This window comes from Solea solea, chromosome 9 (assembly GCF_958295425.1).
Source record: "Solea solea chromosome 9, fSolSol10.1, whole genome shotgun sequence".
Lineage (NCBI taxonomy): Eukaryota > Metazoa > Chordata > Actinopteri > Pleuronectiformes > Soleidae > Solea > Solea solea.
The window spans coordinates 23,293,835-23,307,542 of record NC_081142.1 but is presented as its reverse complement, the minus strand read 5'-3'; the positions used below and the strand labels follow the sequence as shown (position 1 = coordinate 23,307,542).

General features: G+C 39.0%; 1 protein-coding gene across 14 annotated transcripts in view; it reads left to right on the top strand.

The window, feature by feature from the left end:
- Positions 1-13,708, top strand: part of szt2 (SZT2 subunit of KICSTOR complex) — a 102,486-nt gene that overhangs the window by 78,811 nt on the left and 9,967 nt on the right. For 8 of the 14 annotated variants that reach the window (XM_058638898.1, XM_058638904.1, XM_058638906.1 and 5 more), the window contains 6 exons: positions 72-151; positions 3,042-3,167; positions 3,431-3,633; positions 4,344-4,440; positions 9,620-9,700; positions 10,627-10,722. In XM_058638898.1, the coding sequence (XP_058494881.1) occupies positions 72-151; positions 3,042-3,167; positions 3,431-3,633; positions 4,344-4,440; positions 9,620-9,700; positions 10,627-10,722 (683 nt within the window). The remainder of the gene's footprint in view (positions 1-71; positions 152-3,041; positions 3,168-3,430; positions 3,634-4,343; positions 4,441-9,619; positions 9,701-10,626; positions 10,723-13,708) is intronic. The other 6 variants (XM_058638912.1, XM_058638910.1, XM_058638905.1 and 3 more) reach the window with 1 other exon arrangement.

The following is a 13,708-nucleotide window of genomic DNA, read 5'->3' as shown; positions in this document are numbered from 1 at the left end:
CTTCATTTGTTTTCATCCAACTCCACACTGGGTTGGAGGTGTAATGACTTCTTTGAACTTTGTGTTGACAGAAATGGAGAAACAGATGAAGATAGAGAACCTGTTTGTGACATGGCAGCAGAGGTCAGCGCAGTCCAACATGCCCATCTCAGTAAGTCACAAAAGTGTTTTTGTTTAATTTAAAATCTGAAATGCGTTCCCTTCTTGTAGAGTTTTTTCCCTTCAGTATGTAGTTAATATCAAATATAACAAATTACAAATGTGAAACAAGTCTATGTAACTCTCACAATCAAATAAACTTCGATATTTGCATGTTTCAAAACAAAAGAAACTAAAAAGTAAAATCTCCATGGAGATCCTAACATTGAGAGTTTCCTCTTGTATTTTCTTAATCATCACGTGTAAAACTGTATTAATTCCAATTCACCACAGTTTTTAGTTGTAAAACAACCCTTGCCAGTGTATCTTGACTGGGCATTAAATGAATGCATAGAAAGTTACTTAATGAATTTGACTTTTTAGTTATTTCATCATTTTAAATCAAAAGAAGTGCAATAAGCCTGAGTGTTTCTGAAATATTACTGCAACAGTATTTGCTCCGGTTTACATGCCTTCTATTTTTTATACAGGCTCTTTATAGATCGAGTACTTGTTTGCTCCGTAAAATGTCAAAAAATAGGTTGAAAAATGTTTCCCATACATGGAAATGATTCAGTTTTGATTCATGATATATTTGTTATATGGAACAAAGAAACCATAAAATATTCTCATTTAAGCAGCTGAAAAAAACAGAAAGCTTCTCTTAATTACTAAAAAAAATCAAATAAAACAGAATAATCGGTGGGCAATTCATTTAGTAATCGATTACTTCAATAACTGAGATGTGGCAGAATGATTGTGTGACACCGAAAAGCAGCAGAATGATTTCTCATCGTCTCTCAGCAGCTGCAGCGTCATTTATTTATTGATTGATTTATTTCAATTCCTGATTAAGCGATTGAGCCTTCTTTTTACACGCAACTAATACAATTTAAAAACAAACAAACAAAAAAATGGCCTTTAATTTGCAAATTGCCATTAACACATCAGCACTGACACTGATAATTGTGACCATAAAACATTTGATTTGGAGACAAGAAAAACCTAAAAATGTAAAGATAAAGGAGCAACGTAGAAGAGCGTAGCATCGAACCAGGTACCAGGTACTTTTTTGAGTACCTGCTCTGGCAAGGTTGCAAGTGCGCTGAGTAGGTACTATGTGTAATGTCGCCAGACTGCCGGCCACTGATTGGTCAGAGTGTCGTCACAGGAAGAGACGTCCGACACAAGAATCAAGCCGAACAAAGCTGAGTCAGTTAAAAAGACTTAACAAGCCTAAAAACGTGGGTTAATCTCCAACAACTACCAGGGAAATGTCTAAAATCTCAATATTTAACAGAGGAGTCTGGTGTATTTACCGGCAAGTGGCATCACAAACCCTGTCATTTCAGTCCAGTATCAGGCGGAGTCGGTGCTCCGGTTGTGGAGGAAGTACTGAACAAATAGTTTTAATGAACTGATTCTAACAATTCAGTTACACTGAAAACAAATGCTTTACAAGTCACTAGTCACTGTTTTGTGTGTGTGTGTGTGTGTGTGTGTGTGTGTGTGTGTGTCGTATGTAAAACAAAGTCACGGCAGTTTCATGCAGCCATGCAGCAATGACTCCACCCACATTGAGTAGGTACTATTTTTGTAGTGGAAAACCAACCCATGCCGCGCCGTGCCGTGCCGAGGCAAGGCGAGCATAGTGGGCTATTCATTTAGTTATCGATTACTTCAATAACTGAGAACCGAAAAGCAGCAGAATGATTTCTCATCGTCTCTCAGCAGCTGCAGCGTAGCATATTGTGAATTTCTCTGTGAGATGAATAAAGTATCTATCTATCTATCTATCTATCCATCTATAAGGTGGTCAATCCATGTGTGGAAATGATGACTCATGGTTCCTGCCTGAATCTGACATTGGACCAGTCCAAAAAATGGTTATTCTGTTTATTTAGGAAGTCAGCTGACCTAATTTTTTGGTTCATGTAACTTAGTTGACCCTTGACATGAGCAACTGAAGCAACTCCAGATCATAACACTGCCCCCTACAGGCTCTGTATAGTAGACATTAATAAAAAAAAAAAAAGAAGATTAAATTGAATGACACATATGAATCTAGACGTTGTTACATACAACAGTGACATGTGTGATTATAAAGTGCAGGTGCAAGAATGTGATCTCATGCATTAGCATCAGTGGTTCTGAAATCCACTGTGGTGCTGCACTGAAAGCGGGTGGCAGATTTTAAGTGGAGTTGAATATTGGACACATTGAAAAAAACATAATTTGAATAGTCTAACAACAAATTGGATCTGACCGGGGCGTCGGATTTGAGTATTAATTCCTGTAGTGTGAAAGTAGCTTAATATCAAATATAACTAATGGGACCTGACAAATCACAGGGGAATGAAGCCTCTCACTACACTCTGGGTTTTTTTAAAGAGCCGGGATTATGTTTCACTCCTGTGGGAAATCATTTAACGTCGCCGTGTTTCCTCAGTGGGGAATTTGGGAGCTAATTAAAAAGGTTCTGTCTGCCACGGTGACATCTCGAGAGGTTACGTGGTGACATTAAATTTACAAATTTGGTATTTCAACAGACGCCCACACAGCAGACGAATTCAGGCTCATTCAAAAAAAGACTCCTCTGATCCAGGTGCAGCAGGCCTCGCAGCCATTTCTCATGGCATTTGGGTTTTTTTTTTATTTATGTGACCCTGGATGAACTAAATTAATTATTAGATGTGATGTATCAGCAGCACACTCACAGGTTTGCATTTGAATGTCAAGCTTTTGTTCCCGCTTCACTGGGATGTACTTACATCTGCTGAATCCTTAAAAATCACAGCTGCCTGTGAAGAGTAACGCAGTTTAACCGGGATTATCCGCGGCTGTATCATCATATTATTATCCTCCTGTTTGTGACAGTTACCGTGTACTCTATGTGTGAACAGGCGGCAGACCTGGAGACCCTGAAGCAGTCGTCCAGGCTGGTCCACTACTGTGCCACCCCCCTCCTCTTTGACCCCCTCTTCCGCAAGCAGATCCAAGAGGAACAGGCTGTTCAGCCTCCAGTGAAGGTACCTTTGCTGTCTGACTCAAGGAAAACTATCGTAGCAGCCTAAACTTAGTAGATTACTAAGAGTTTGAATAGAATTCATATATATTCCAGGAAGTCTTGAGTGCACTATGACCTTCTCATCCCGAAGGCCTTTGGTTGTCCGTCTGTACTCTCAACTGTGGTAGCTCGTACTTGGAGGGACTCTGTTTTTATATTTAGCTGAGGTGTTCTGTTCTATAAATGCTGAATGTTTTGTGACGTGCGTGTGTGTGTGTGCGCCAGAAACGGCATCGCTCCAGTGACTCCACAGCATCAGGTCGGGACAGAAGCTACAGCACCGATTCCGCTGACATGTTGCCCAGTCGACTGAAAGAAGAACCCTGGCTGCAGGAGATCTGCAACACCTTCCTCCAGCAGTACGTCCAGTACCTGCAGAGCATGGGCTTCATTTTGGTCCAAGTCCGGCCTCAGTCTCCAGCTCGCAGGTCTGTATTTGCATTTGCATCCATATCTTTTTTGCCAGTGGGTATTTTGCTGTGTTTGAATGAAGGATACTTTTTGTGGCTTGAGCAGCACTCCACTTGAATCCATTTGAAACCAATACTGTGAAGCAGGACACGTCCTGCATTTTAAACCCTAACAGCAGTAGATAAGTGAAAAATACTTTTATCCATTTCTATGCACTGCAGTAATGAAGAGCCAAAGGGTTTTTTTTATATAAGATGTGGATTTTACAGATGGATTCCTGTAGTAGAATATTTAGATTTTCCCAAATGAAGAGATAAAAAAAAATTTCCTGACCATCCCTTTAGTTAATGGGTGTATGCGTATGTTTTCCTCATCTATCTGCTCAGTCGTTTGTGAGGAACTTAATTAATCATCACGTTATCTCTGCCTCTCCTCCAGCCCCTTAGTCTCTCTCCCTCCATAGTGAGCAGCGTTCATCCATTAGTCATCTTGTGTGTTTTGATCCTCATCTGATCTCTGACCTCTGCTCTGCCGCCCACTGGCTGATGTGAGCAGAGAAGAAGCAGGGCATATGTCCGTCTCTGCTGCCGCCTGTCACTTTCCAGGCTCAGACTCAGACAATCTGGTCCAGCGGTGGTCCATTAGCCTCTGGGCCTTGGCCTTGCTGGTTTGACCAGACTCTTAACTGACCTGTTCTCCGACCCCACCCCACTCCAATCTCTTCCAGCACCGCCCGGGCCCGTGCCGCCATGCTGAATTCAATGTCCTCTGAAGGAAGGATGTCTTTTTCTTATGTAAAACAGAAGAGCGAGGACAGCCCTAAGGTTAGTGTTCACCCCAGAGACGAGGAAATCTAATTCTGGCCGTGGTATTGTAACAGTGACATAAAACACATTCAAGCCTATCTTTTTAACATTAACTGTTCCCCAGTGATACAACAACAATTCTGTCCTGTTTTGTTTTTTTGCATTTAAACCTTCTTTTTCACTTCTGGAAACCTACACATGAACCTTACTAAATTTCACAGAAGGCGAGATTAATAGTTGCAGTTGTAACCGTTTGCTGAAACACAACCGTTTAGCTTAAACATAACTGTTTAGCTTTGTTACGTAATGTAACAGATTAAACATAATTGCTAAGCTTAATGTTTAGCTGAAAAGTAGCTTTTTAGCTTTATGTTACGTGATGTAACAGTTAGCTTAAACATAACTGTTTAGCTTAATGTTTAGCATAAGCAATTGTTAAGCATAATGTTTAGCTGAAAAGTAGCTTTTTAGCTTCATGTGAAGTGACAGTTAGCTAAAAGTTATCTGTTTAGCTTAAACATAATTGTTTAGTTTTATGTTACATGATGTAACAGTTAGCTTAAAGTTAGCCGCTTAGCTTAATGTTTATCTTGAACATAATTGTTTAGCTTGCAGTTTATAGTTAACCCTTTTAGAGCTGAAACAGTTAATCGATTAAACAATTATTAATCGATTACTAAATTAATCGACAACTATTTTGATAATCGAATAATCGGTTTGAAGCTTTTTACATGATTAAAAAATATTTTCTTAATTTCTTTGCTCTGGATAACAAATAAATCATCAAAAGTGAATCATTTTGGTTTGTGGACAAAACAAGACATTTGAGAACATCATCATTTCCAGGTTTGACGAATACCGATCCACATTTTTTAAGGTTTTCTGATATTCTAAACACCAAACGATTAATCGAGAAAATAATCGACAGATTAATCGATTATGAAAATAATCGTTAGTTGCAGCTCTAAACATTTTACCTCAAACATAATATTCAGCCTAATGTTACGTTATGTAACAGTTAACTTAAAGTTAACTGTTTAGCTTTATGTTACGTGATGTAACTGTTAGCTTAAAGATAACCACTTATCTTAATGTTTAGCTTACACATAATTGTTTAGCATTATGTGACGTATTGTAACAGCTTAAAGTTAACCGTTTGGCCTAAACATAATTGTTTAGCTTCATGTTGGTTAAGTTTAGTTTATTTTCACATATAAACAATATAAAAAAACACACAGATAATAATGCATAAAAGTACATGTGAGGGTGCAGCAGAAACCTGTAAAGGCTTATATGAAAACCACACCCAAAAAACCTTTGATTATGAAAATACAATACACAAAAAAGAGAACAATTAAAATCCTAAAAACAAATACAAAACAATCAAATACATGTTTAAATCTATTGCAAAACAGTATAGGTGTAGGGCATATATGTGGGGTTAAAATTAACTAGCAAATAGCAAAGAGTCATCAATGAACATACCAACAAGAAGAGTTTTAGTAGAACTAATTGCCATTGACAGTAGAGCATTTCATAGTCTCTTTCTGTATACAGTGAGACAGAAGAGTCTAATAAATTAATGTTTTCATTCCATAAGAGAACTCCACGATATTTATTAAAAAACTGGCTGCGGGAAGATTTATACAGAGGAAGATGAAGATTTTCAACCTGTCTGGTACTGTAATTATGAAATTTTGAGTTTTGAACAAAATAACATCTAAAATTGTAAGGTAAGTCTGTACTCTTATATCTCACTTCAAAAACAACTGAATTTTAAAAGAGTTGTGCGCTTGGGACAGCTTTAGAGAAGGTCACTTATCTAACAAACTTTTTCTGCAGTAGCAAGATTTTATACAAATACGATGGAAATGTACTCATCCAGACAATGTTGCAATATGTTAAATATGGATAAATCAAACTGTAATATAGTGTTAACAAACATGTATTGTGTACAAAACCAAAAAGGATCCCTAGAGATTTAGTGGCCTTAACTGTTTCGTCATTATTGATATAAAGTTTAATTTGATCCTTGTCATGGATCTTATTTACAGCAAATAACATGAAATTTGACTTTTTGACATTTAGAGATAACATCTTTGTTTGAAACCAAGTTGAATACTGAAAAAGATTGTGATGTAGCTCATCTATTAAACTTGTCTCTGTTTGCGAGAATAAGGCTGGTGTCATCTGCAAAAAGCAAAGGGAATATAGATTTAGAAACATGAGGAAGATCATTTATATAAATTATAAATAATAAAGGTCCTAATATGGTCCCTTGAGGTACACCATATTGCATTAACGTTCTTGTGGATTCATGACCGTTAATAAAAACATACTGTTTTCTGTTATGAACATAGTTATAAAGCCACTTATGAACAGTACCAATACTGGTAGTTATAGAGAATGTTGTACTTATTCAAGTGTTCAAGGATCCTTTTGTATACCAGTTTCTCCAAGATTTTTGAAAAACATGGCAAAATTGAAATTGGACGATAGTTTGTAAAAGATCCAGGATCACCTGCTTTAAATAGAGGAATAACCTTAGCCATTTTAAAGTCAGACGGTATGATTTGTTACATTATGTAACAGTTAGCTTAAAGTTGACTGTTTTCCTTCAACATACATTTTTAAAAAGAAATAAAGATTTTTTGTAGGGATGCACGATATATCGGCATTAATATTGGTATCGGCCGATGTTCGTCATTTTTTAACATATCGGCATCGGTGCAATGAGTAAAACTGCGCCGATTTTAACAACCGATGTTTATACCCGTCTAATTGCTGTTTGTGTATGCGTGTCGGGAAGGGGACAGCGTCAGTGATGCAAGCGCAGCACAAGGTGTGTGTGTGTGTGTGTGTGGAGGAGAGAGAATGTCAGCGGTGTGGGCGAGTTTTCAGGGTGTCCATAGAAGATACGCGAAAAGCATTATGCAACACTTGCAAAGTCGAGGTAATGCGAGGAGGGTTCCGCGTCAAGTCATTCAATACCACAAATTTGATCATGTCATTTGAAAAACCGCCACCCAGAAGTACACAAACAACGGCAGGAAGCTAACGCTAGTAACATTAGGCAGCAGACAAAAAGAAAGCAGCGCAGCTGGGACTCGACCAAAGGAAGACAGTGGCCAGGGCAATAACGATCAAGGTAATGGAAATGATTGCTCTTGACGACCAGCCGAGGGTTCCGACGGTTGATAGCGCATATTGAACCCCGCAACAACCTGCCAAGTCGGCGCTACTTTTCCGATGTTTTGCAATTGAATAAATATCTGGTTGCCATGAATACTGGCAAGTTTGATAAAGTATTTTAACATGTTTTTTTTAATTATGGCAGCTCTTAGTAGAGCTTGTCAGGTATTGTTTCTCATATCTGTTGTGTAGTTTTATTGTGAAGGGAAGTGGCGCGGTTGTTGTTGTCGGGAGGAAGGGTTGTTGACTTTATTTACGTACCCAGTATAGACGCCCTTATCTCGGTTACAGTAACTTTGGCAGGGTATTATTTTTATTTATGTTCATGTTTGTAATTTATGATCCAAACTTTCTCACAGGAGTTTAGTGAGTTGAGGGAGTTAAACTGTACTTTAATTTAGTTACACACTTGCTACAAGTGGTAAAGGTTTCTAAAAACCTTTACTTGTAGTTGGTTACTTGTGTCTTATGTGACCTTGTTATTTGGAGGTAAAACATGTTTTGAAAATAAAGAAAGACATTCAAAAATTCAGCTTGCATGATTTTCATTCTGTACAAACTTTTATCATCTCAGAAACTTTTTTTTAAAAACATATATCGATATCGGTAAATATCGGTTATCGGCCATAGCAGCAATATTAATATCGGATATCGGTATCGGTGGAAATAGTCATATCGGTGCATCCCTAATTTTTTGACATTGTCTTAAGTTGTTTCCCGGCACAGGAGGCGATAGTGGATGTGGATGAACATGTGGAGGTTTCATGAGAGAAAATACTAGTTGGTAATGAATTATGCTCAGCATTTGACTGGGCCGTCTGTCTACATTGAAAAATACTCTGCCTGTCGCTCCTTTTTCCAAGTAAATCAGACTTAAGCTTCCAACTACACCACTGCTCACGCTGTAGTAATGAGAAATGACTGTGGTGGTGAATTCCCTGCAGGGCCTTTAAGAAATATGTGTGTTTTTTGTCCTGCAGTGGTAACCTTTTCAAAGCTGCTAACATCACTGAGAGGTGGTGTGGACCAGACGTTCAGACAGATACTTTTGAACAACTCTCATGAGGCGATGCCCCCCAAACTCATGTCTGAATTAGGAATCTGTTTTTTTAAATTCTTACTTTATTACCTGGAATTAAATAAACAAATGATCTATACTATACTGGTCTAGTGCTTATCTAATTTTTGAACGTGAGTAACGGGCTGCAGCTTTGTGTGAGCTTTGTATTCCATATTTTTCTTAGGTTACATACAACACAAAACAATGACCAGATCTCAGCACGTCCTCCTATACTTGTTTCAAATTAAAATAACTCTAGCATTTCTGTTTTCTGTTTCCCTTCTTCAAAAAGGCCTTTATTGTGAAGTATTTGCAGGGACTAGTGAATGTGTGGCTTCACACTGCAAAGTCTGGGCATTTCGTTCAGCACAGAGGAGCATTTTTGGCAAATTTCAAAGGCAAACCTTATGTAAAACGCAAAGTTGATAAAAAATGAATAGAAATAGAAGAGGATGGAAAAACTTAATTCTATGGATTCAAAGAATGCTGGAAACATTATGTCCACCATTTAAAAAATAAACTAATTAGTTAGTGAATTAGTTTCCCTTCTCCTTTCTAAGGCTCCCTGTCCTTACAAAACCCAATTTAACTCCAGGGCGTATTGATGCCATTGCCTCTTGTCTTCGTCCCTGTCCAGCTCTGGTAGTGTTATATAACAGGTGAGTAGGCTGGAGAAGGTGAAAGCTTTTGTCAGCTTTGGACTTGCATTTGGAGTGCAAGCATATTGGTTTGCTGGAGGCAGTAGCAGCACTTTTGTAAAGTTGAGTCACATCCAACTTGCAGGGGAAAAAACAGTTAAAGTTATTATTTTGTTCATTATTTAAAATATAACATGAGATAAACTGGCATGAACCGTGAGCCACAGTTTTGCTTTTCATCAGTAGCTTCACGTAAGTTACCTTCAGACTGAATTTGAATAACTAATCTGTAAATTTGACATTTCAGACTGTAGCAGCAGGCACCACTGCATATCACCTGCAGAGGGCGCTGCCAGGAGGGATCGTGCTGATGGAACTGGCTTTTCAGGTGAGATGAGAATCATGAAGGGTACTCACCACCTGTTATTGCTCCTCCTGTTGGCACATTTGCACATTACAAGATGTAATATACAAGGGTATTGAGCTTGTTATTAGAGACTGACGTCACATTCAGTAAATACCTGTTGTGTATAGTTTTAGCTCATCTCAGATCATACCATTTAGACGTCAGAAGTGGGAGCGACGTCACCTCTGATTTCACCAGTTGAGAAGTTAGAAAAAGAAACATGGATGCAAAAATATTCTGGGCTAGCCTTTGTTTGTAGATAACAACGTTCTATGCAGTGTTCTGCTCACACACAAACAGCATAGATAATAAACCACGGATAATAATTGAACAGTACTGTGTAGGAGCGACACGATTCTCCAAACCCTTGATTCGAAGCCATGTTTAGACTCGACTATTTTAGTCTAAGGCTGGATGCTAGATGCTGCTTTAAAGGCAAAGCAGCATCAAAGTAATAATTCACCCCGACCTACAGTCATATACTGTTTCCAAAGCAAATGCAGTCGTAGCAGTCTCCGGGTTTTTGATATTTTCCACTGCTCAGTGAAATGTCAATCTCATGGTAGGAAAAGACAGAAGATAACCACACCACTGATCTTCTGTGCAGCATGATTGGAAATTTCACATAACTCCTGAAAAGTCTCCAAAGCCACTCTTCCTTTAAAGTGATGAGGAAAAAGTAACAGAGATTCTGACTTTTAGTTCACTGTCATGTCCCTTACATACTCATTAGTTATAGTTTCGGGGCTCACGCTGAGATCATTGATGGATGACAGGTTATTTTTTCAGATTTTACAAATTAAATTGATTGTAGCTTCCATCAAGTGCTGAATGAAGCTATGAAAAGTAAATCTCACTGAAAGGAAACACTGTTTACTCTGTGTTTCTAATGTTTTGCATGTGTTCAGCATGTTTCCTTTCTCTGCCAGGGCTGTTACTTCTGTGTGAAGCAGTATGCGCTGGAGTGTTCCCGCATTCCCATGGGCCAGACCGTCAACTCCCAGGTAAACACACCACGTCGTTGCCGGGGGATACACAACACTGAGCGCTTCTTATTTCCTCTGGGATTGAAATGGAGACAATAGAAAGGAGAAAAAGCACATTTCAATACACCTGAACTCTTTAATGTGGAGATAAAGTCTGGAGAATAATGTGCGTTTACTTGGAAGTCTCTTGTAACCTTGTCATAAACCATTAGTGTCTAGTTGTTTGTCCCTGATAGAAGCCGGTGTAGATAATGTTTGATGTGAAGAGCAATTTAAATGGTAAACGATAGGATTCAGACCACTCTCAGGACACTGTAGTGTTTGTTTTAGGTCACTTTTGTGGTGTGTTTACTCTAATAGCTGACTACAGTCTGTCCTATGTCGTGTTTTCTGAGGATTGATGAAACACTGGGCTTCAGGGATCTCGTGCCATCTCTCCAGCACTTTCACACCTCCCTGCCCTGCCTTTAATTCACAGCTAAAAAGCATGACATTATTTATTCAATCAATAGCACTTTTCATACATGGGTATGGAACTTCAGATTGCTTCACAGGATAATACAAAGCCACTTATCACGTATTAACCAAAACATAAAGCAAATCAAACAAAATAAACTACACTGAGAAACCCCCCCCCCCATCATAAATCTCACCGGTCATCGGTGAGGAACCACTGGAGATGGACTCAAAATAAACACTGCAACTAATGATTATCTTTGCAATTGAAAAAAGAAAAAAGAAAATGGAAGAAGAAACGATGATGTTCTCAAATGTCTTATTTTTGTCCACAAAAAACATATACATTTTTATGATTTTGTTGTTTCTGGAACAAAGAAACCAGAAAATACTCACATTTACGCAGCTAAAACACAGAGACCTTCTTTTAATTGTAAAAAAAAACCAAAACACTCAAATGATCAAATTTGTTGTGAGAATAGTGGACGACTAATTTTAGTCATCGGTTGATAATCGATTAATTGTTGCAGCCCGACTCATTGAACAAAAACTGGATCAAGACTCGACAAGAGAGTTTACCAACTTCACCTGTACAAATTGCCAAATAAAAGCAATTTTTTTCCCCAATTCTCTTTGCCCCTCCCACTTCCAATTGACCACGCCCATTCACCGAACCACTTTCAAACGTAAACGTGCACCAGTAGGTCCTCAAAAATGCCATCAATGAAGAAGAATTATCTTCAGTTTCAATAGAGTCCTAAAAATAAGAGGATTTCCAGGGAAGTAAAATAAACTAAAATGAAAGAATAGATAATGATAGATATATACTGTAGTTCTACAACTACATGCTATGAAAGTGGCCAGTCCTTCACACACAGTGCATGTGTGGACATGTTATGTGTGTGTGAGGGCGTAGATTGGTGAGAGACCTGAGGTCCTGTGGTCAATGACCTGTCACACAAGCTCAACGTGGCAGAAAGGAGTGAATATTTTAAACTGGGAGAGTGAGACACAAAAGGGGCAATGATAACAGTCGTGTCCCTCACAATCAGATGCTGTTTGGGGAAACTGGTTCATGCCAGTGTGTGTTATCTGTGCACTCAAATGTAAGTAGGTGTGTGTGTGAGAGAAACTGCCCTGATTAACCACACAGTTACATGGGAGTCTTCATCCGGTAAAAGTGGAGTTCACAGTCGTGACCACGATGTGGGAGAGAGAGCACGAGCTAAGAAGCAGCAGCACATGCTCCACAGCAATCACAGCACAGGGAGGAGAGAGAATTCATTCTTCACCAAAAATACAATCCCACAACACACAGTATAAATAACTAAAAGCCTCCGACCAGGAACAAACCACTAACTTTGACTCTCTTTGGAGAGCACTTCAGAATGCTTGTGTATCCTTCCAGTGTGACTTCAGCTTGATCTTTGGCAGGACAAATCTCACCCCTCATGCATTCGTGATGAGACGGTTTCTGCAGGAAAAAGCAGCTGAAATGACCTTTTTGTATAGGAATATGTGATGTATGTCATCTCCTCCATGACCTTCTCTCATGCTGCAGAGCGAGTGTCTACAGAAACACAATTAATGATATTATTCAACCTGAAGTTGAGCTCAAACATCTGAGCAACATCTCTGCAGCTGAAGTCAGGTGGAAAAAAAGACAACAAGAACGTAGTGACTCAGCTCTGATCACCTGGGAGACATTTAAGCTGAGTCAAAGGAAACCCCTGGTGGTTCTCGTTGGTCTCATCCAGTGTGAGTCCAGACTTTAAATTCAAGCTTTCACACATACGGTGAAGCTGGTGGGGTTTGGTGCTTTGTGGCCTCTGGGTTTCATGTAGGTCTGTTATTCTGAGCACAAAGACCTGGAGTCCATGACAATCACTTGTTTTTATTCGTAGATCAGTGCAACATGACTGACTGACTGACTGACTGACTGATGACCCTGCATCTCTGTATTAAAGGCTAATCCTTTGCTGATGTGAACGTGCAGTACCTGCTGGTGAGGGATTGTTAAACTACATCAGCAAATGCAGAGCAGAGGATGATATGGGAGCCTGTTACTGCCAGACAAAAAAAATAAAGGAGGTATAAAATGTCGAAATTATGAGATAAAGTCGAGATTATGAGATAAAAAGTCAAGATTATGAGATAAAAGAGTCGTAATTTTGAGGAGAGGAGCAGATGAAGAGAGGATGAGACTGAGGAGAGGAGAAGATCAGACTGAGGAAAGGAGAGGACGGGACCAAAGAGACTAGAAAGAATATGGGTAGTGCAGGAGTTTTCTAATTCCAGACGATGGCAGGAGTTCAACTTTGTAGATGCAAGGTGCCTTTAAACCCCTAAGGAGAACAAGAAGAAGAAGAATCACTGCAGCATATTTTGGTTACACGTCTTTCTCACGTGAACCTGGTGTTTAGCTGAAAGTTAGCAGAGCAGCATCTCTAATGGCCGACTTCATAGCAAGAGTGGCTAATAATGTTGCTGAAGTGATGGAGATGTGGTGTCCACCATGTCGTCCTCTGATTCTTGATCCTTTTGTTCT